The sequence below is a fragment of the Odocoileus virginianus genome, chromosome 3 (assembly GCF_023699985.2).
Source record: "Odocoileus virginianus isolate 20LAN1187 ecotype Illinois chromosome 3, Ovbor_1.2, whole genome shotgun sequence".
NCBI lineage: Eukaryota > Metazoa > Chordata > Mammalia > Artiodactyla > Cervidae > Odocoileus > Odocoileus virginianus.
The window spans coordinates 3,646,577-3,667,124 of NC_069676.1; the positions used below are offsets into that span (position 1 = coordinate 3,646,577).

At 55.1% G+C, this 20,548-nt stretch overlaps 2 protein-coding genes and 1 long non-coding RNA gene across 20 annotated transcripts in view; 2 read left to right on the top strand and 1 right to left on the bottom strand.

The window, feature by feature from the left end:
* Positions 1-3,965: 3,965 nt before the first annotated feature.
* ARMC6 (armadillo repeat containing 6) lies at positions 3,966-19,097 on the bottom strand. 8 transcript variants are annotated; one of them, XM_070461380.1, is made up of 10 exons: positions 19,007-19,095; positions 15,398-15,596; positions 15,065-15,138; positions 13,854-14,023; positions 12,478-12,560; positions 9,273-9,846; positions 7,414-7,559; positions 6,284-6,415; positions 5,814-5,951; positions 3,966-4,735 (listed from the first exon to the last, which is right to left on the bottom strand). In XM_070461380.1, the coding sequence occupies exons 2-10, from the start codon at positions 15,491-15,493 to the stop codon at positions 4,523-4,525; spliced, it is 1,626 nt and encodes a 541-aa protein (XP_070317481.1). In that variant the 5' UTR covers positions 15,494-15,596; positions 19,007-19,095; the 3' UTR covers positions 3,966-4,522. The 8 variants fall into 8 exon arrangements, with proteins under 8 accessions (XP_070317481.1, XP_020740168.1, XP_020740169.1 ...); XM_020884509.2 differs by lacking the exon at positions 15,398-15,596 and having other exon boundaries at positions 19,007-19,089; XM_020884510.2 differs by lacking the exons at positions 15,398-15,596; positions 19,007-19,095 and adding an exon at positions 18,516-18,990.
* Positions 4,662-7,906, top strand: LOC139032984 (uncharacterized). Of its 2 annotated transcripts, none has more exons than XR_011485607.1 (3): positions 4,662-4,751; positions 5,436-6,437; positions 6,925-7,906. It is a non-coding gene; the product is annotated as an uncharacterized lncRNA (long non-coding RNA). The 2 variants fall into 2 exon arrangements; XR_011485608.1 differs by lacking the exon at positions 4,662-4,751 and adding an exon at positions 4,758-4,937.
* Positions 19,098-19,195: 98 nt separating the features above from the next.
* The window catches only part of SUGP2 (SURP and G-patch domain containing 2), a 31,202-nt gene continuing 29,849 nt past the window's right edge, over positions 19,196-20,548 (top strand). For 5 of the 10 annotated variants that reach the window (XR_002312251.2, XM_070461336.1, XM_020884482.2 and 2 more), the window contains exon 1: positions 19,477-19,556. Coding sequence is in view for 5 of the 10 variants with exons in the window: in XM_070461336.1 (XP_070317437.1) it covers positions 19,526-19,556 (31 nt within the window). In the remaining 5 variants the exon portion in view is untranslated. Of the gene's footprint in view, positions 19,285-19,475; positions 19,609-19,762; positions 20,017-20,548 lie in introns of those variants that run through there. The other 5 variants (XM_020884488.2, XM_020884487.2, XM_070461368.1 and 2 more) reach the window with 5 other exon arrangements.

The window sequence follows — 20,548 nt, forward strand, 5'->3', positions numbered from 1 at the left end:
CCTTGACCTCTCCTCTCTGGGGCTGCTCCTCTGAGAACTTACATTCCAGCCTTCCCCTTGACCTTCAAGTGAAAGCCTTTGCCCCCTCTGCAGGTTACATCTGGCCTGTGAGTCCCAGCTTTTCTATGAGGTGAGGGGTCATGGATTCTTTGCAGATAGGGAAGCAGCTGCTGTCCAATGCTAGGCTGTGTCATTGGCACCTCTCCTGAACCCACCCCTTTCTCTGACTCACCAAGTGCCAGGGCAGAGAGGATTACAAATGTTCCAGATACTGGCTCTTATTTCCTATAGGTGTGGGCTGGGGTTGGTGGAGATTAAGTTCAGAGCCAGGGAAGCCTGGGAGAGAACAAGGTTGAGCTAGGCTGTGAAAATGGCTCACATTTCAGGGCTGTGCAAACCCCCTGCTAAGTGCATAATCCGTAACTTCTCAAAGGGCCTCTGTAAAGAAACAGTGGGGGGCTCACAGGTGGGAGCCACTAGCCTGGGCCTACCATCTGAATCCTGATATTCCCAGCACATTCCCACCTGAGCCTCTTCTCAGGCATCTCCCAATTGTGGTTTGCTTCCCCTGCAACTTCCAGGCCCTGGGCTAGATTTTGTCCTCTGGAGAAGAGGAAGCTGCGTGCTGAACATCTGCTGGGTGTTGGGTCTTTCCTGAGCCAGACATTTCTCAAACACCATCTCATGACCTGACTTCCAGATGCAGGTGATGATGCCCATTTTGCAGATGGGAAAACTGAGCTCCGTGCAACAAGTGTTTCTTGCTGGGAGGGCCCAGGGCTGGGTTTGAACCCCTGCTTTTCTTGACTTGCTAGCCACAGGACCTTCCGCAAGTGCCTCAAATTCCCTTGCCTCAGTTTCTTCAATTAGCTCCTAGGGTTGATGGGAATGTCAATAAAATGAATGGAAGCAAACCATAACATGTTGGCCACAGCAAGTGTTTGCCCAATGTTGGCTGGATAAACTGTTCTTTTCAGGGTCTCTGTTTCCCTCTCTGTAAATAGCACCTGATGGAGTGTAGACATAGACCGACTATGGGTATGGTTTGCCATGCAAAGAGGGAGATATTTGTACTGGCAAAGTCCCCAGCTGCAGCGCCCACCTGCTAGGTCCTGTGAGGGCGGCAGCAAGCTCCTGGAAAGTCCCACAGCACCCCCAACTGGGGCAAGGGTCAGGCAGTGGCCCTGGAGGTGCTCACTGGGCTCTGGCTTCTGTTTGCTCATCAGCAAGCTGGCACTGGCCTAGCTCTCAACAATGGCAGACAGTGCCTCTCAGCATCAGCAATAGACACCCCCCACCACAGGCACCTTGGCTGTACCTGGCCAGGATGCCCAGGGGACCCTCTTCCCTGTCTGCTTGGCTTCCCCTGGGCAGGACACTGACTCTCTGCACCTCCAGTTCTCTCTGTGTCTCGGGAATCCCAGGAATCATCTGACATGACGGCCGTGAGCCAGGCCTGGGCACGGTGACAAGGGCTTAATCAACCAAGGCTAGAGAGCCGTTTGCCCAAGGTCAGGTTAGCAACACTGGCAGAAGCGGAGGGGCATGCAGGCAGGCTGAGCCGGGCTCCCAGCCCACCCTGGCCCCTCGAGAGCCGGCGAGTCTGCTTCTCATCTGGAGAATGGGGTTCCCAGGCCCTGCCTCTCAAAGGTGTTCACAGTGAGAGAGCAATGTTGTTCCTTCCCCAGGCCCCCAGGCCCTTCCCTGGTTGGAGGGACACATCCTTGCCATCTTGGACACCACAGAAATGACAGTCAGGACTGACCGGTTTCAAGGCAGTCTCACTCAGTGTCCCAGAGGCTCAGAGAGGTCAGGCCCCTCCTCTAAAAGCACACAGCAGTAGAGGAAGAACTGAATGACTGAATGTGGCGGCCCCTCCGTTATAGCAGCTCCCCCCTATACAGAAGTGTGACAGCCCACACTTCTGTCATCAAGGAGGACAGGAGAGAAGCGCTCTTCAGAAGAGTGCTGTGTGCCGGACACCCCGAGCCAGGCCATGCTGGGGGCTGCGCCCCTGTGCGGGGACACACTTAAGCCCATTTCCAGGTCACCTGAGGGGGCAGAGGAGAGACTGGACTGTGGGCTCTTCAGTTGGAGGTGGGGTTCCACCAGCCTGGGGATGTCCCAACAGGCCCTGACCCACACCCACTGCAGGCACGCTCAGGCAAGGTGGGGAGACTGATAGGCAGGAGCCACCCTTCTCAAAGAAGGCTACAGCTGTGGGAAAGCTGGCCAGGATTCCAGGGGAGGGGACTAGGGCGGCAAGGTCAGAGGCCTTACCTCCAACCACGCTGTGGATCTGCTCATTCACTCAGGGGTACATTTGAAAACACTGGTGGGAAGCTGGCGCAGAGCCGGGAGACAGGAGCCTGCTCATGGGCAGTGGGCCGGGGCAGGGGAAGACAGAGGAGGAAGGCACACGAGTGGGGTGACCTCAGATGGGGGCAGAGGCCAGGGACACAGCAGAGTGGTCACGGGGCGCCAGGGCAAGGGGGCAATAGGCAATTTCCCTGAGAAGGCAATGAGTGAGCTGGAACCTAGTGCCAGGAAGGAGCCAGCCAAGGGGAGGGCTGGGGAAGGATGCTCCACGCAAGGCATGACATGTGCAAAGGCCCTGAGGTGGGGAGGCTGGAGTGACCGGAACTGTGATTACAGGGCAACATGGGGAAGATGCGGTGGGAGGTGGGCAGGGCCTGGAGGACAGCCTGGTTTCATGTGGAGGGCAATGGGGAGCTACAGGGAGACTCAAGAGCAGAGCTGAGGCAGGAGTTGCAGGGCTGGCACCTCAGGCTTCCCCGAAATGGACAAGTAGTACCCACCACCCACGAGACAGATGGAGCAACAGGAGGCTCACAGGGCCTCCAAGGATACAAGACTGATCCAAGTTCTCATGGTTGGTAGCCTGGAGCGGGTATGGATCATCCCACCCACTGGCTGAGTCCCCAGTGAGCGAAGACAGGCCCAGGGGCCTGGGGCAGAGGTTCTCATCAGCCCACGGAGCTGGCAGGGCCCTCCCCATGTGGAGGGGAGGTGGGACCCGGATGACGCTCCTCCCACAACTCTTCCCGCGGGTCAATTTCCGCCGGGACCAGGAGCCTCCTGGGAAAGGGCTTGCGCTGACTTCGAGGACTAATTCAGACCTTTTTCAGCCTGGAGGCGGCAAATGATGAGCAGGGTGGGGGGCTCAGAGGGCTGAAGGGGTCCTGCCCTGTGGGCTCGAGTTGGTGGGCCTGACGCCAGGAGGCCACCAGGGCCTGGGGCGGCCCTGACCTGCCTGGAACACGGGGGCTGCCAGGAGTGGCCAGGTGACCACGCCATGGGCCTGAGGGTGAATAAGGAGGACAGCTGGGGTCTGCCAGGCACCGCTGCCGGGCGACACCTCTTAAGACACTTGCAGAGGGTGGGCAAGGCCGTCCACCTTACAGACGGGGAAATGGGTGCTCAGAGAGGGAGAGCTGGCTGCCCCGGCCGGCCGGCCACCCAGCACCTCGACACAGTCGGGGGGAGAGCGCATGACGCTTCTCCTGGGGTGACTCGAGCGCTGAAGAGAGATGACTGGGTGTCTCCCATGCGCCCAGCTCTGCGCCACCGCCCTCTGGAGGGGGCTCTAGCCCCTCCCCTCTCCCCGTCTTATGGAGGAGGAAGTCAAGGCTCAGAGAGGTGGTGTCACTCGCTAAAAGCCACAGAGCAGAGTGGGGGCCAGACACTGAGTGCTCCAGAGCCCCCAGGGCAGTGCGCCCTCAGACACAGTGATGCTGGCACCCGCAGATCCCAAGTCTGATGACGACCCCAGCACCCACCCCTCTGAGAGTGACAGCAAATCATATATCCCAGGCTGTTCTCAAAACCCTTTACTTTCCTCAGTGAACCCATGACCTCCCCAAATGCACACCCCTCTCCCCTGTCCCTTGAGGCCACTGGCTGCAGCCCCCACTCCCTGTGGTGCTATGGAAGAGACCCCTCCATTGTTCAACCAACAGTCTTTTATTACCAGGCTCCACTGGCTGGCCTGGGACACCTGGAGACCAAGGAGCCTTGGTCCCTGTCCTCTGCTCAGCACAGCAAGGCACCTGGGCTCCAACTTAGAGGTGAGAGAAGCAGGAGCAGGGATGAGAATGGACTTGCAGGCACAGAAGCCGGGTCCCTGCCCTGCTTTGAGATCGGCCAGTGTGGTTTCCAGATTTCAGGCAGACTGCCAGTGGGAAGCAGCGCTGGGGGGGGCACTTCTACCAGCAAAGGGCGGTGGGGTGGGGGTGGGTGACAGGGCGGACAAAGCCGACGCTCTTAGCCGGTGGCCGAGCAGAAGAGCGTGCAGAGGGGCTGGGACCCGAGGGCCACTTTCTGCCGTGCAGGCGCCTCACTAGGACTCCCTGCCCACTCCCTGGTACTGGTCGGAAAGGTCCTCTTCTGGACGGGGGAGGCAGCTGGGGGCAGAGTGGCAGGGCATGGAGCACTGGCCTGCCCCCAGGCGGTTCCCGAGTCACATGACTCACCCAGAGTCACAGCGCGCATGGGCCAGCGGTCACGGTGCCAGGTCACCCTTCTGGCCAGTCCACAGCTCTCGGAGCTCGACATGGCAGCCCAGGTCCCGCAGGGCGGCCTTGGCTATGTCCTCACAGTCGTGGTGGGTGGCTCGGGCTCGCGAGATGAGGGCCTCGGCCCCCAGGTCCAGGATGGGCTGTGAGAAGGCTTGGCTGCGGGCCACCAGGTTTCGGATCAGCATGCAGGCCTGTTTCTGGAAGGGAAAGCAGGTCAGTGGCTGTGAGTCAGGAGGTGGGGCCCGGGGGTGGGGTCCACTCTGACCCTGGGGTCATCATAACACAACATGACTGCAGGCAACATGCGGTAGGTGCCTACGCTATGACTCATCAAGCTAGGCCCATGCCTTCACTTCAGCCTCTTGGCACTCTGGCTGGGCTGATCCCCCCAGCTCCCAGGTGAGGAGACTGAAGCTCAGGGTGGCCGAGTGTTGGGCAGCGGGGGCTGACTCCTCAGGTGTGGGACTCAAAGTCTCTGAGCAATGCCCTTGGATGCTGCCAAGAGCCCGGCCGGGGGAGGAGGGCAGAGAGACAGAGGGAAGAGCAGGGCTGTGCCCAGGGTCCACCAGTCAAGTACACTGTTGACTCATTCAGTGAGCATCTGGGCCCTCTGCCTCTGCCAGGCAGGAGTGCTGAAAAATACCCCAACATGGGAGAGCTGGGGAGAAGCAGGTGAAATGAGGGCCTGCCCAGTCAGGGTGGTCAGGAGTGGACAAGGTGATGGGCCAGCCGAGGGCACAGTGTCCTAGAGGAGGGAGCCAAGGGCCCCCTCGGGCCTGAGCCTGGTGCGTCTCCAGACCAACCAGGAGGCCCCTGAGTCAGGATGGTAGGGAAGGTGGGAGCGGGAGGGTGAATTTCTGACAAAGCTGTCTTGTTTTGGCCCTGTCTATGCTTCAGCTTGACTGACCTCCAAAGCAGCAGCCTGAGGCGGGGCCGGGAACCTTCCGTGAATCCCAGCAGAGCCCCATCTGCGGGTCCAGCCAACTCCTCCCCACCACCATATCCCTCTAAAGAGACTGTTAGGAAAAGGAAAGATCAAATGCAAGAAGTGCATTTGATCAGGAGAGAGGACAACAGCGGGCAGAGTTCAGCACGTTTCTGGACACTGGGGGATGAGCAGGAAGGAAACCCTGGAGCCTTGGGTCACGGTGGTAATGGGACAGGTCAAAGAGGACCTGCACCCTCCGCTCTGCCCACCCCCGGGACCTGCTGGCTGGCCTCTCACCCCACCTGCCCACCAGCCTCCCGTCCTCTCCGCCTGCCGCCCACGCCTACTTGGACGCCAGCCTCCTGAGGGTGGGCCTCCATGGCCTGTAGCGCAGCCTGGGCCCCGCCGGCCTCCACGATGACGCGGCTGTTTGCTGGCTTGCGCAGGGCCAGGACGCACAGGGCCGCACAGCTCTGCTCACACACCTGCGGGTGGGTCGGGGGGTGGCTGAGACGAGGCGGACGGACCCCCCACCAGCTCCTCTGTGACCTCACTGCGACCGACCACTGTCCGCCTATATGTGTGCCGACCAGCAGGAACGGAAGCGATACCGGGCTGCGTCAACCAAGCTCTTAGAGGTGACAGTCTTGCCCCACCCTGGCCCTCACTCACCCTGCCTGCAGCCTCTGGCTTGCTGGCCTCCGAGGCCTGGCCTGACTTCCAGAGATGGGAAAGATCATCACGTGGATACAGGTGCTGATCTGGCTTTCCAGCCTTGTGGCCCCGCCTGGTATGCCCCCCGCCCTGGGGTAGGTACCTGGGGACTGGCCAGGTGCCGGGTCATGGCGGCCACAATGGACTCGGTCCCGCCGGCGCGGACGATGGCATCCTTCACATCATCATTGCCTGCGATGGCCCTCAGAGCACTCAGCACCTGCTTCACCAGCTCCTGGACAGACAGCAATGCACAGGTTACCCCCAGCAGCACCCGGGCATCATGTGCTGGGTTGCTGGGTGGTGGGAGGGGGTTCTTGAGGGAGGGTGTGGGGCTGTTTCAATGTTTGCTGTCTGAACACACATGGGACCACTCTGGGGCATGCAGGCGGCATGTAACAGCAAGGCTATCTATCACTCGCTGTATAGAGAAGGCAGGGGAAGCTTGGGGAGGTGGGCCCTGTGGTTCTGGCCACCTGCGTCCAGGACAGGCATTTGGATGACTTTGATCACCCCCTCGACCCCTCCCCAACCCCCGCCAGACACACAGAGGGGCGTGTGGCTCAGGTCAGCACCCAGAGCACGGGTGGCCTCGCTCAAGCATCACACACTTCAGCTGCTCCGCCCACACCCACTCTGCTTCTCTCACTCCTGATTGAAAATACAAAGGTGCTAAAGGACGGGGGTGGGGGTGGTGGTGTGTGTGGTTCTGCTTTCCCCCTAAGCTTTAGTTTCTTCTCACAGGTCGTGACAAGCGAAAACCGAACTTTGATTCTGGGCTCTGCAGACAAGGCCAGCATGTTCTGATGCAAGTCTGTCTGGCTGACCAGGGCCCAGAGGGGCAAGTTCACTGGGAGACCCAGAGCCTTTCCCAGACATCAAGAAAGACGACAGACTGAAATTCAGGTGAGGGACTTCCCTGGTGGTCCAGTGGTTAAGAATCCACCTGCCGATGCAGGGGGCACGGGTTCAATCCCTGGCCTGGAAAGATTTCATAGGCTGAGGAGCAACTACACCCGTGGACCACAGCTCCCAGGCCGTGTGCCCCGAGCCTGTGTTCTGCAGCAGAGAAGCCCCCATGGAGAAGCCCACGCGCTGCAGCTGGAGGAACCCCTGCTCACCGCGGCAACCAGAGAACGCCTGAGCACAGCAGTGAAGACAGAGCAGCCGAGAATAAGGAAGGGAAACTCAGGCGAGGGAGCTTCACACCCTGAGACGGCTGTGGATGCCCACCTGGTGGTCACTGCAGTCAGCCAGCAGGGCCACCAGGACGCTGAGGCCCCCGAGGTTGACGACCTCCTGGCAGAACTCGTTGCGGACAGCCAGGCGGGACAGGGTGCTGCAGAGCTCGCTCAGGATGCTGGGGTTGTCGGGGAACACTGCAGAGGGGGGAGAGGGAACCCGGGGTGAGGAGCGGAGAACCAGCCCTGGCTCTGAGCCGGCACTCCGGGTGGGAATCCCGAATCCCGCTCCACCAGGGCAGCCTGGCCGCTCTGCCTGGCTGGGTGGCTGCCTGCCTGTTGGGGTGGAGGGACGAGGCAGGGGAGGAGGACCACTGGGGGCTGCCCAGGCCTGCAGTGCCCCCTGCTGGCTGTTGGGGAAGACACGGGAATGTGCTTTCCCCTCCACTGTGCCCCAGATAAATTCCAGAACAACTGATGATCGCGACTAAAAAAAGAAAAACCATAATAGTGCTATAATAAAACATCCGAGACTATTTTTATGATCTTGGGTTGGGAATGACCTTTCTAAGTGCAACAGGACACCTAGAAACTGCGGAAGGACATATTGATAGAGTTGACCCAGGCAAAAATTAAACACAGATGCTGCAGACAAAGTTCAGAGGCACCAGGGAGGAGAGGCCTGACTGAGGATGATGGTGGGGAGGGAGGTTAGGGAGTTGCCGGTGGGGGGTGGTGGGGCACAAAGAGCCATAATAACACCGAGCTCAGTGATGGTCAGTGTATATGGCCCCCTGGCCGGGCCACAGCCCCCAGGGACTCCATGAACTGTAACCTGGGTGTGCTGTGGAGATACTCTGGAGATGTGGTGACATCCATGACCAGCTGACTTTTAAGTATAGCAGATGACCCTTGATGGTCTGGGTGGGCCTTGTCCAATCAGTCGAGGGCCTTAAGAGGGAACCTGAGGTCTCCCTCAAGAGGAAGCAGCTTGCTAATGGACTATAGTGTTGACTCCTGCCCAAGCCTCAGCCCGCTACATAAGCCTGAAAGCACTACAGCCACATGAGCCAATTTCTTGCAATAAATCTTCCTGTGTATATATGTATACATGTATGCCAAAACACACACACGTGCCCCCTACTGGTTCTGTCTCTCTGGAGCACTCTCACTGATATGAACTCCTGTAAATAAACAAGGAAGATGTAACCCACCCCTCAGAAAAGCAGCTCAACTTTGCAGCCAGTCAGGCCCTGTTTGTCCCCCTCTCTGGAGATGCAGAGGGGAGACTGGGGCAGGCCCCACTCCCCACAGACAGACCCAGAGTCGCACACACGGGCCTGACAACAGAGTCAGAGCCACAGGGCAGGCTGCAAAGAGAAACTCACTCTTCTAGCACCTTCTGTGCGCAAGACCCCAGTCAGGCCTTTTCCAGGGGGTGCAGTGCCCAGGGGGCTGGAGTCTTGGTGCCCAACTGTCTGTGCTGTGACCTCCTGTGGCTGGCTCATCGGGGTCACCTCAGAGTCAGGCACACGGACATGCACGAGAACAGCGGCCAAGTATGAACCAAAGCGTAAACCCCACCTGGAGCAGCCCCAGTGAGTGTCAGCAACACATCCCCGCCTTTGGGAGGCAGCACCCTTATTTCTCCCTTTGAGGAGCCCTCCCATCCCAGGCTCAGTCTGTGTTGCTGGACAGAATCAAGCACTTCCCTAAATGGTTCTAGAGGTGAGCACAGCATGTGGTCCAGGCCAACGATCACTGGCTTGGAACTTTCCTGGAAAAATGAGGTGTAAGGACAGGGTCCTGCTAGGGCTATCATGTAGGTGGGACTGAACTGGCGCCTGGGGCCAACCATGCTTGAAGCTGCCCTAAACCCTGACTCTTCACTCTTGCCACACCTACTCCTACCTTTGGCAGCCTCAATGAGCACCTTTAAGCCTCCATTCTCCTGCACGATCATCTTGGCGTGGTCATGGGCATGGCCGAAGGGCACACGGATGTCATCGTCAAAGGTCATGACACGTAGGGCCCAGCAGGCCTCCCGGACCACGTCGGCACAGTGGCTGTGCCGGGTGATGGCGCCCGTCAGCAGGGGCAGCACGCCGGCCTTCACCAGGCTCTGCCGGTTCTCCTCGTGCTTCAGGCAGGCGTGGCGCACGCAGCGGATCCCGGAGCAGGTCACGTGGGCCGAGTCGGCATTGTGGGCCAGCGTGGCCACAAGCAGCTGCAGGCCCTGGGTGTCCAGGAGGTCAGGCTGGCCATCAGTCAGGGCAGACAGGGCATTGAGGGCCTGGAGGAGGAGGCCCTGGTCACCCGCTGCGGCCAACTTCCAGGTCTCCAGGAGGATGGAGTAGGCCCCCTTCTCGGCTGCCAGAAAGCGGCAGGCCTTCTGCTGCTTGCACTGCTCGCAAAAGCGGGCAAGCTGTGCAGACGCCTCCTGCGGGTGAGAGCGGGCCACAGATTCCCGCAGGTCATCCAGGGCCTAGGGGACATGGGAGAAATGTCAGGGTCAGCTCAGTCCGAAGAAGGTCACAGTGACAGTGCTGGGTCCCGGTGGGATCCCTCTGCCTGGGATCTGGGCCTCGGTGGAAGTCCTGTGGGGCCAGTTCCAGATGGGGCCGCTTCCACACCTGTGCTTTTAGGAGCATTGACTGGGCTTGAGAGGCCACAGAGAGAGAGAGAGAGAGAGACAGAGACAGAGGCCTTGCTATCTCAGTGTCCCTGACAAGGAGCCACAAACGCAGAAGTGCAGACAAAAAACATTCTAGCCCTGGGCGCCAGTGCATGAAGTCCCCAAGTGAGACCATCCAGAAGGACCATCCAGTTGAGATTAGTCAACCCAGCAAAATCACCAGAAACAATAAAATGGCCATTGTTTGGGGCTGTTTGTTAGGCAGCCGTAACTAACAGACACACCCACCAACGGCCAGCTCTCTAAGGAAGGTGAAAGCCACCTCCACTAGTTCTGCCTGTATCATATGCCTCGTTGGTCTCTCTCCTTCACTCCACAAGTATTTACTGAGCAACTGCCCAATGAAACCACACTGAGCACATGCTTGGTTTACCCATGCTCAATCTAAGGCCTTGGGGGTAAAATTATAATGAGAGACAACAATCTGAATGGGACAGACAAGTCTAGTGGCCACTCAGAGCCATGACTTTGGGACTCGCCTCAGCCTGAGCCCAAGATGAACCTGAGCACCTGGAGCTGATGACATTATTGCATCCAGCCCTAAGGAGAGGGGGTCTACAGACACTACCAGCCCAGAGGGCTTAGATTTGGCCTCAACTGCCATGATAGTCAACAATGCCTGTCAGCCAACCCTTGCTGAGCTCAAATTTGTGGACTTAACTAAGCATATGTTATGATGAAACTGAATATTAAGAAATTAGTTAAAACCAGAATGTGTGACTTGAATAAACATTTCTTCAAAGATACACATACAAATGGCCACTAAGCACATGAAAAGATGCTCAACATCACTAATCACTGCTGCTGCTGCTAAGTCACTTCAGTCGTGTCCGACTCTGTGCGACCCCACAGACGACAGCCCACCAGGCTCCTTTGTCCCTGGGATTCTCCAGGCAAGAATATTGGAGTGGGTTGCCATTTCCTTCTCCAATGCATGCATGCATGCTAAGTCACTTCAGTTGTGTACAACTCTGTGAGACCCCACAGAAGGCAGCCCACCAGGCTCCTCTGTCCACAGGATTCTCCAGGCAAGAATACTGGAGTGGGTTGCCATTTCCTTCTCCCACTAATCACTAGGGAAATGCAATCAAAACCAGAATGAGACACCATCACACCCATGAAGGTGGCTACTGTTAAAACAAAGAAACAGCAAATAACAAGTGTTAGCAAGGATGTGGCAAAAAGTGGAACCCTGTGTACTGTTGGTGGGAATATAAAATGGTGCAGTTGCTGTGGAAAGCAAGTTCAGTGGTTCCTCAGAAACTTAAACCAAGAGATCCAGCAATTCTAGATACACACCCTGAAGAACTGAAAACAAGCTCAAAAATACGTTGGCACACCCATGTTCACAGCAGCATTATTTACAACAGCCAAAAGGCAGGAGCAACCCAAATGTCCATCAGCGAGTGAATACACAAATGTGGTGTTTCCATAAATGGAATATCATTCAGCCATAAAAAGCAGAGAAATTCTGACAAGTAGTACAACACTTGTACCTTGAGGACATCAAGCCAAGTGAAATAAACCAGTCACAAAAGGACGAATACTGTGTAATTTCCCTTAGGTTCACATCCAGGGCTGTCTCCTCCAGCTTCTCTTTTTAATACTACTTTCTTTTGCAGCTAGGTGAGTCATTTTTTCTCTTTGGATCTCAATTTTCCCATCTGTTAAATGGGGATGATAACCCCACCCTTGCAGGTATCTTTGGGTTAATAACAGATGGCACAAAGCAAGTGCCTGGTATAGAACTGAATTCACAGATGGTTCTCAGAACTTTCTGCTGCTTTACCACCAGCTTACTAGTTTTCCTTAAGGAAAAGACTGAACCTCTGTGAGCTGTGTTTTCTTTGTTTGGGTCGCGGCAGAGTGACAGTAGGCTCTGGGTCTCTGTTCACCCATCAGAAAGCCAGGGATGATGTACTTACCGCATACAGGTCAGCTGAAGTGTGGCGAGGAGGGGCTGTAATGTGCCATAAACAGTCGATGCTCAATAAATGACAGTCTATGATTGCACTCTCTTTTCCTGGGATTCCTGTCCATTTCATTGAGCAAATTCAGAGCTTGGGAGGCCCAAGAGAGGTTCCTCCGGGGGGCCCTCCGCCCCCGGCTCCCAACAGCAGGACAAACATGAACACTGTCCACCCCTTAGGCCCAGAGGGCTATCCATTCCCTGACCACTCTGCCGGCTCTAATCCCAGAATGCACACACGGGTGGGTGGGCAGAGCACGGGGCCCCCACAAGGCCCGCAGACATTGACTCAGGAAACCCTGGCTGCACACTCAGGCTTGCCTGTGCTTGCTGGGCTGGCTTGGACCTTCCGAGTCTGTGTCTGCCATCTGGGAACACGGAAAAAGGTGCTCCCGACAATGAGGTGACACAGGATCACGCACGTGAGGCCCACGTGGGCCGCCCTCTCCTACCTGCAGGATGTCATGTATGGGATCCTGGGGTCCATCCGCGGAGACTTTTGGGGCCATCTTTACAATGTTGCTCAGATCAACCCCTGTGGGAGGGCGGGGGAGTCAGGAAACAGGAGACAGGCGTCAGCCCCGTGGGCCTGCTGGGGTCACACCTGGGGTCCCTGCAGCTGGGACCACCCCACTCTGGAGGCCTTCTGGGATCTGCCCAGCTCCCCATCCCACCCCCGCTGCCTGGGCAGGGCCCAGCAGCCATGCCTACATGGGGCGTGGGGTGTGGTGTCTCTGCACCTTGGCCCTGTCCAGCCAGCGGGGTGCAGAGGGGTAGTGAGGATGCACGCCAGGGCTGCAGTGAGTGACAACTCTGCCTGGGGGGCTCAGAGGGGAGTGCAACCTGTGCTCTCCTCCCTGGGGGCTCCCACTGGTCTGCACCCTGGCCGCATCCCCATCCTTGCTGGCAAACTCAGAAGAAGCCCCCACTGTGCAGAACACGTCTAGGTACCCCTCCCGTCCCTGTCCAGTGTTTAGTCCCTACTCTATGCCCGGGATGCTAGCTCCTGACCTGGAAGGTTGGATCCCCGGACTTCCTTGCCCTCTGGTGTCTGACTGGGTTTGGCCAATGGGAAGCCGGATCTGAGGTCAGGGGCAGGAGGAGTGGGAGGATAGGGTGTTCATTCCCAGGTTCCTGCCTCTGCCTCTGTCAGGTGACCCCCATGGTTTGCCACGGCCTGTCGTGGGAGAGGGGAGGTCCTGCTGTGGGGAGCACGGTCTCCCAACCCTGCCCACATGATTGCAAATAGCTCCCTCTTAGCCATTCTCCACAGTCTGGCTTGGGCATGCTACCTGTTTTCAGAGGCTGGTGACCAATACCCCTTCTGCCTCCATGAGCTCACAATGGGGTGCAGGTGGGGCAGGGTGGCAGGTGGCCCTGTTTCTTTGGAGGGGGTTCAAGATAAGTCTCTTCAAGAAAGTGACCATTAAAATGAGACCCACCTGGAAAGACCCAGCCCTGCAGATGTCAGGGTGCGGTCCAGGCGAGTAGAGGGTAGGCACCAGCGTGGTGGGAGGGGGTGGCCAGCCTGCCTGGGGCACAGTGTAGAGAGGACGGCACCCAGGGCAGTCATACCAGGAGGGATGTGCTCACGGCAGGACACTGCTCTTTTACATATTAGGAGCCATGGATGGGACTTCCCTGGTGGTCCAGTGGTTAAGACTCCATGCTTTAGCTGCAGGAAGCCTGGGATTGATCCCTGGTCAGGGAACTAGAATCCCATGTGCCAAGTGGTGTGGCAACAACAACAACAGAAAGAGCCTCGGACTGAAGGCAGCTTTGGGGCAGAGAGCCGGACCGGCACTGAGGCGGAGCCACACTGCCCTACCTTGCGATTCAAACTGCTCCACGGCTTCTCTCACCGCCTCCTCCGGCTCCATCTCAAACTCCTGTATGTTCTCGCGAACAGCTGCGTCAAAGGTCTCCTGGGTGATACGCTTGGAGGCCATCTTTATCTCCTCCACGTGGGGCCAAGGACACCCAATAGCTGCTCTCAAGCTGGAACGGTAGAAGTTAGACTTGTTGAGGGTCAGAGGGCAGCTGAGAACCTGGCCACCATCCAGAGAGCACCTATCAAGAGGCCAGAGCCTGTAACTGTCCTGGAAAAATTCTAACAACCTGAGTCACAGCAAAGAGTGATATCCCAACAGCCATAGACCGTCTAAAAGTACAGAAGAAGGCAGGTAGTTTAGTGTGTTTTATCTAAATAGGGCATGTTAATATATGTATGCCCTTATAGTAAAAGTTGCTATTGTTGTTTAGTTGCTGAGTTGTGTCCGACCTTTTCCCAACCCCATGGAATGTAGCCCACCAGGCTCCTCTGTGCATGGAATTCTCCAGGCAAGAATACTGGAGTGGGTTGCCATTTCCTTCTCCAGGGGACCTTCTGGGCCCAGGGTTCCAATCCCCATCTCCTGCATCAGCAGGCTGATCGTTTTACTGCTGAGCCACCAGGGAAGGGCCAACAGTGAAAAGCAGCAGTAGTGAAACAAAGGTGAAATAATATCTTAATAATACATGTTGTGGAATTCCCCTGGTGGTCCAGTGGCTAGGACTCCGCACTCTCAGTGCAAGGGGCCCGGTTTCGATCCCTGATCAGGAAACTGGGTCCCACACGCTGCAACTCAGAGTTTGCATGCCACAACTAAAACACCCACTTGCCACAATGAAGACCAAAGATTCCGCCACAGCTGAGACCTGGAGCAGCCCAATACATAAACAGCTAAAGAGTGATAATAATATTATGGTGTATGTTATGTGATTATATTATAATAACATTATAATATAAAGTTACACTACTCTGTTATACAGTTATGTACTTCATATATAATTATACAGTGAAATAACGTTATCATAGCATACCATGGCACTAATACAATATAAATGAAATTAATAATGATGTTAAATAACTAAAATGAATAATATTAAATCATATTTATTATTTATTACTTTTTAAACTTTTAAATTACTTTTTATTATTTATTTATTACTACTAATAAAAAATAAATAAGTAAATTAGAAGCTAACAGAAATAGTTACCTGTAAGAGGAGGTAGAGAAAAGGGTGGTGAGAGCAGGAACAGAAGCTGGATTATTCTCTCCTAACGTACCTTGCTTTAGAGGGTTGAATTTGGAACTCAGGTAAATGATTTATGTGATTAAGAAAAGAAATATGCCAAAATAAAAATAAAAGCAATCCCTAAAAATTAACAGCAAAATGAAACCCATGAACCTAACGGTATGTCTCTGTGGATGAGATCATTTCAGGCAATTTTAAAGCACAGTGATATGACTGCATATTCTAACTGGGATCTACCCTAAAGATGAAAGTGAAAGTCGCCAGTCACATCTGACTCTTTGCAACCCCACGAACCTGCGGAATTCTCCAGGCCAGAATACTGGAGTGGGTAGCCTTTCCCTTCTCCAGAGGATCTTCCCAACCCAGGGATCGAACCCAGGTCTCCCGCATTGCAGGCAGATTTTTACCAGCTGAGCCACAAGGGAAGCCCAAGAATACTGAAATGGGTAGCCTATCCCTTCTCCAGCAGATCTTCCCAACTCAAAAGATAGAACTGTAAAAGAAAGTCTTCAACAGTTTTCGGTTTTCAGTAATCATGTTATTGGAAACCTCATTAGTAATATTATTTGGAAATGATTACAGATACAGTAAATAAGTAATGATGTTTATATCATGAATAACCAGCATAAAAGAAAATAAGATTTTAACAAAATCAGAGAAGTAAAAGCTCAGAACTCCTAAATTTGAACTGGAAATACAACATGAACTCATTTTCTCTTAAGCAAATAAAGAACCAATTTTCTATTAATATGAACTAAAAATGCCTGTAGAAAATAATACTACAGCAGCAGTGAGCACCCTGAACACCAACTGTGGTCTCTACCATTTCCCACCAAAGAAACCAGGGCTCTTGGAGAAAGAGTTGATTCCAGTTTCAGGCAGGAAACAGGCCAGAGGAGCCAAGAGCATCAGGTGAGACCAGAAAGCAAAGAAGCATCTAGAGACCACTGGGGTCACGTCAAAGGACTCAGGAGCCAACCCGCTGGGGCACCTGCTAGCTAAAGATGGGATAAGTGAGCATTAAAAACAAAACAAAACAAAACTACTGAGCCCACAAGCCACAACGAAGATCCCGTGTGCTGCAATGAAGACCGGAGGCACCCAAATAAACAAACAAGTATTTAAAACAATTTTTAAAAAGGACACTCTCTTATACATTCACAGCAAAACTGAAATTTAACACAAGAGATTTAACACTGACAACAATGCTATTTTCTAACATACAGTACACGATGGACTTTCTTGATTACTGTAATATGGTCTTTTAGAACAGTTTTGTTTTTTTCTGGTCCTGGGTCCATTCCAGAACCATGTGTCACAGAAAGCACAGCAGCTGTGTGAGGGAGATGAAGGCAAAGATGGCAGTAGGCCAACGGCACGGGAATGTGCAAGTGTGGGCCGCGGGGGAACGGGCCACTCAAGCCCTCACTTGCCTCTGTGCAGGCAGCACGGGATGTGACTGACTGTCCCACCTGTGTCTGTGCAGAAGCTCAGGGTCAGGTGGGGGAGGACAGGCTCCAGGGCAAGCAGGAGCAGTGGGGCTGTTGGCCAATTCCCATGTGTGACACAGGGACAAGGAAAGAATCTGCCTCACAGAATGCAGTGAAAATTCCACCCACCAATTTCAACAAAGCACTGAGAACTGGATTTGGCACAGAGCTCAATAAACATCACTCAGTTGTTCTTTTCCTCTTTTGCTTAAGAGGTGCTTCGGCCAGTTTCTTAGGGGGTAGGGGATTTTAGGGACTTAAACACCTTGCCTCTCTCCCTTGCAGATCTACCCTTCTTTATTTCCCAGAGCAGGGAGGCTGTTCAGCGGTTGCTAAGGATTTCTAAATCAAAGCTGGAGGAAAAGAATAAGGATTTTCTGTTTCAAGATAAGAGTTTCTCCATCCCGACAGTCTGTGTGCTGCAATGAAAGATCCTGAATGACAGAGTGAAGATCTTGGTGGTGCAGCTAAGACCCGATGCAGCCAAATAAATAATTTTTAAAAAAAAAAGATACAAGAATTTCTCAGTGGGGAGCCTGCTCTGGTGGGGGGAAAGGGTCCTGACCAGCTCTGGGGCTGGGTGGTACTGGGGGGACTCTGCTTCTGGCTCTGCCACCACATGTTGCTTCCACCACCCTGGCCATGCTTCAGACCCAAGTGGGCCAATGATGAGAGGCCACTGGGTCACAGAAGAAGTTATAAAGGGGAATGTCACTGTGCCTACTTTAAGGATGACCAATCCGAAGCTCAGAGAGGCAGCAAGAAACCTGGCCAAGACCCTGTTCGGTCTCATTAACACTTTCCCTCCACCGAGGTCCTTTGTGGAGCTTCTACTAGCTTGTCCAGGCTGCCTCCTCATGGGAGCCTTCCCTGTCTACTAAGACAAAGCCTGTGTACCCTCAGCTCTTCCCAACTCAGGAACCTCTCTCTGCCCAGCCCTGAGATCCCTGGGCTCGGGAGGTCAGTGTCTGACTCTGGAACCACCATTTACGAGTTCTTCGAAGTCCCCTAGGTCCAGCACAGCCTGTGTGTTGGGCTGGGGGCAGTGATGAAAGTACAAGGCTGGAGCTCATGAGATAGAGGTGCCTGGGAATGGTCATCTGGGAGTCACCTGGGAAACAGTCCAGGCCAGGAAAGGAGAGAAACAGCATTACCAGCCTTCACGCTGCATCCAAGGCAGGCTGGGCCCCGATATTCATTGCAGCACTATTTACAACAACGAGGACCTGGAAGCAACCTAGATGTCAATCGGCAGATGAATGGATAAGGAAGTTGTGGTACATACACACGATAGAATATTACTCAGCTCTAAAAAGGAAAGCATTTCAGTCAGTCCTAATGAAGTGGATGAATCTGGAGCCTATTATACAGACTGAAGTGAGAAAAAGAAAGACAAACACTGTATATTAACGCATATATATGGAATTTAGAAAGACGGTAGTGATGATCCTACAGGCAGGGCAGCAAAGGAGACACAGATGTAAAGAACAGACTGTTGGACTCTGGGAGAAGGAGAGGGTGGGATGATTTGCGAGAACAGCATTGAAACACGTATATTACCATATGTAAAACAGATGAAAAGTGCAAGTTTGATGCATGAAGCAGGGCACCCAAAGCCACTGTGCTGGGACAGCCCAGAGGGATGGGGTGGGGAGGCAGGGGGGTTCAGGATGGGGGACACGTGTGTACCTGTGGCTGATTCATGTCGATGTATGGCAAAAACCATCACAGTATTGTAAAGTAATTATCCTCCAATTAAAATAAATTTTTTTAAAAAGGCATGCTAGGGAGAAGGAGTTATCAAGGCTCCCAACTAACAGCACGCTTCCCTCTCTAAGCCACCGTTCTGCTTATCAAGAAAACGGTGCCCTGACAAACCAGGGGCCCTAAATGATTCATCCTCCTCCGCCTGCCACACTCACCTTGGTTCAGGTGGCATCACCTGCTTCCTCTCCACGAGGCAGCCAGAGGGTGAATGGAAAGCAGAGAGCATCTCACTTACTTAAAACCCTGCAGTGGCTTCCCAGCCTTCTCTGAACAAAATCCAGTCTCCTTACCAACATTTGCCTTACCTAGACCTTCTCACCTGTGCCTACCCGAGGGACATCCATCATAAAGCAGCCCCCGCTCTCCTACTCTCTCTTATTATTTTAACATAATCTCAACATGGAGTGAAATGTTCCTTGTATTTATTTGCTTTTACTGCCCTAGCCTCCTCCCCAATGAAATTTAATCTGCATGAGAGCTGGGGCTCGTTCTATTAAATACCCCCACTATCTAGGATGCGGCCAGGCATGCAGCAGGCAGTCGGTACATATATAGGTGTGAGAGAATGAATAAATGAAAAGAACACGACAGCCAGAAGAGTGGGCAATTTTGTCCACGGGCGGCTTCCGTTAAGTCTATCATTTACCCAAAGCCAAGTCCTCGAGGGGCGCGCCCCCGTCACTACTCCGAGCCCGCGGCGTCCACTCCCGGCTCCTCGCGCGAGGGGGCTCGGCGGCCGCCGCTTCTCACCCGGTCTTCGGGGCCACGTGGGGAAAGGGTGGGGTTCGCGGCGGTCTCCGGCGGCACCGCCCCTGGTCCCTTTCGGCCGCCGTACGTGCGCAGGCGCTCTGGCGAGGACGCGCCTCGGCCTCCGTCAGCCCTGTGAACCGCTCCCGGGGTGACCAAGAGTGGCCGCGAGTACAGGTAAAGCTGAGAGAGCCAACAGGTTTGCGGCGACGGCGTCTTTGTCGCCTTTTTCGGGTCGCTTCCCGTCGCCGCCGGCCCAGGGAGAGAATTTTTTTGCCTCAAGAGTGTCCGCCCTGAAGGTTGGGCAGTGCGCCTGCGCGAGAGGCTTTGGCGGCGGCCGCCTGCGCCTGTGCCTTGAGGCTCGGCCGCGGCCTGCGCCTGCGCGGCGCGGCGCTGCGGCGACCGTTGGCTTATTTGCATGTCCCCGCCTCGCGCGGTGGCGGCGGCGGGTGAGGAGCCTGAGGCGGTGGCGGGGGCGGCTCCGCGCGCGGTGGGCTCGGGGTGAGGCCCGGGCCCAGGCGTTGTCGGCGGGTGGGCCCGGGGGTGGGGGGATTTGGGCTAGATCCCGGGAACCCCGGGTCTCCACGGTGGCGCAGCGGGCTCGGCCCTTGGACTGCGCGGCGGACGCATCGCGGCCGGGTCGGCCTGAGGGGCGATCTGCGGCCTTCGAGGCCCGACGCCCCCTTTTCTTCGACCTCAAAGGCCTGGAGGAGGCGGGCCGCGCCTGAATGGGTTCATTCGTTCGTTCATTCATTCAGCCTGAGCCGGGATCGGCCCCTCTGGTGGGGTGATAACGGCGGCGGGGTGCCGACTCCGCCTCTTTAGACATTTTTTTAACTGGTTCGGTCCCCACAGCAACCCTACCGTGAGCTGCCCGTTCCATAGATGGGGAAGCGGAGGCACGGAGAGGTTAGATCACTTGAATTGATTCTGGGCCAGCTGGCCGGGACACCCTGCCCTTCTATAGCGGAGAACAAGGGGGCCAGGGGAAAGGCCTGAAGGATAGGGAAAGTGGGTAATGGCTATAAGAAATGACTGTCAGGCAGGGGCAGGCTTGGGTTCTGAGGTTGGAGGTTTCTAGATGGAAGGGATATCTTGTTGGGTAAGGACACGGCCACTGGATTTCTCAGTATTGCTTCTCAGCCTTTTTCTAATCAGTCTTCAGGGCTTTGTCCCCACAAGGAGTGTCCTGTTTGCCAGGTTCCAGCCCAGGCTGGTTGACCTTGGATGGGTCACTTAGCCCGAGCCTCCCTTTTGCACTTTTGTGTGATTTCATTCATAATAGGCCCCACTTGTTTATGGGGTTGTTGCAAGAAGTGTTGAGGGAGTCCCTCCCCTTCAACAGGAGCTGGCACATAGTAAGCTCTGTCAGTAGGTCTTGTCGCTAGTCAGGGACTTCTCCCCTCACTTGCTGAGATGCCTCTGTGAGAGGGGAAGTTAG

Bases quoted from the DNA above. Each gene is read 5' to 3' on its own strand.
- ARMC6 (XM_070461380.1), bottom strand. From the start codon at position 15,493: ATGCGGGAGACCTGGGTTCGATCCCTGGGTTGGGAAGATCCTCTGGAG. The intron at 14,024-15,064 runs GTAACTATTTCT...CTACCGTTCCAG, and splicing joins TTCTCTACCTCCTCTTACAG to CTTGAGAGCAGCTATTGGGT. The intron at 6,416-7,413 runs GTGGGCATCCAC...CTGTCTGTCCAG, and splicing joins CTGACTGCAGTGACCACCAG to GAGCTGGTGAAGCAGGTGCT.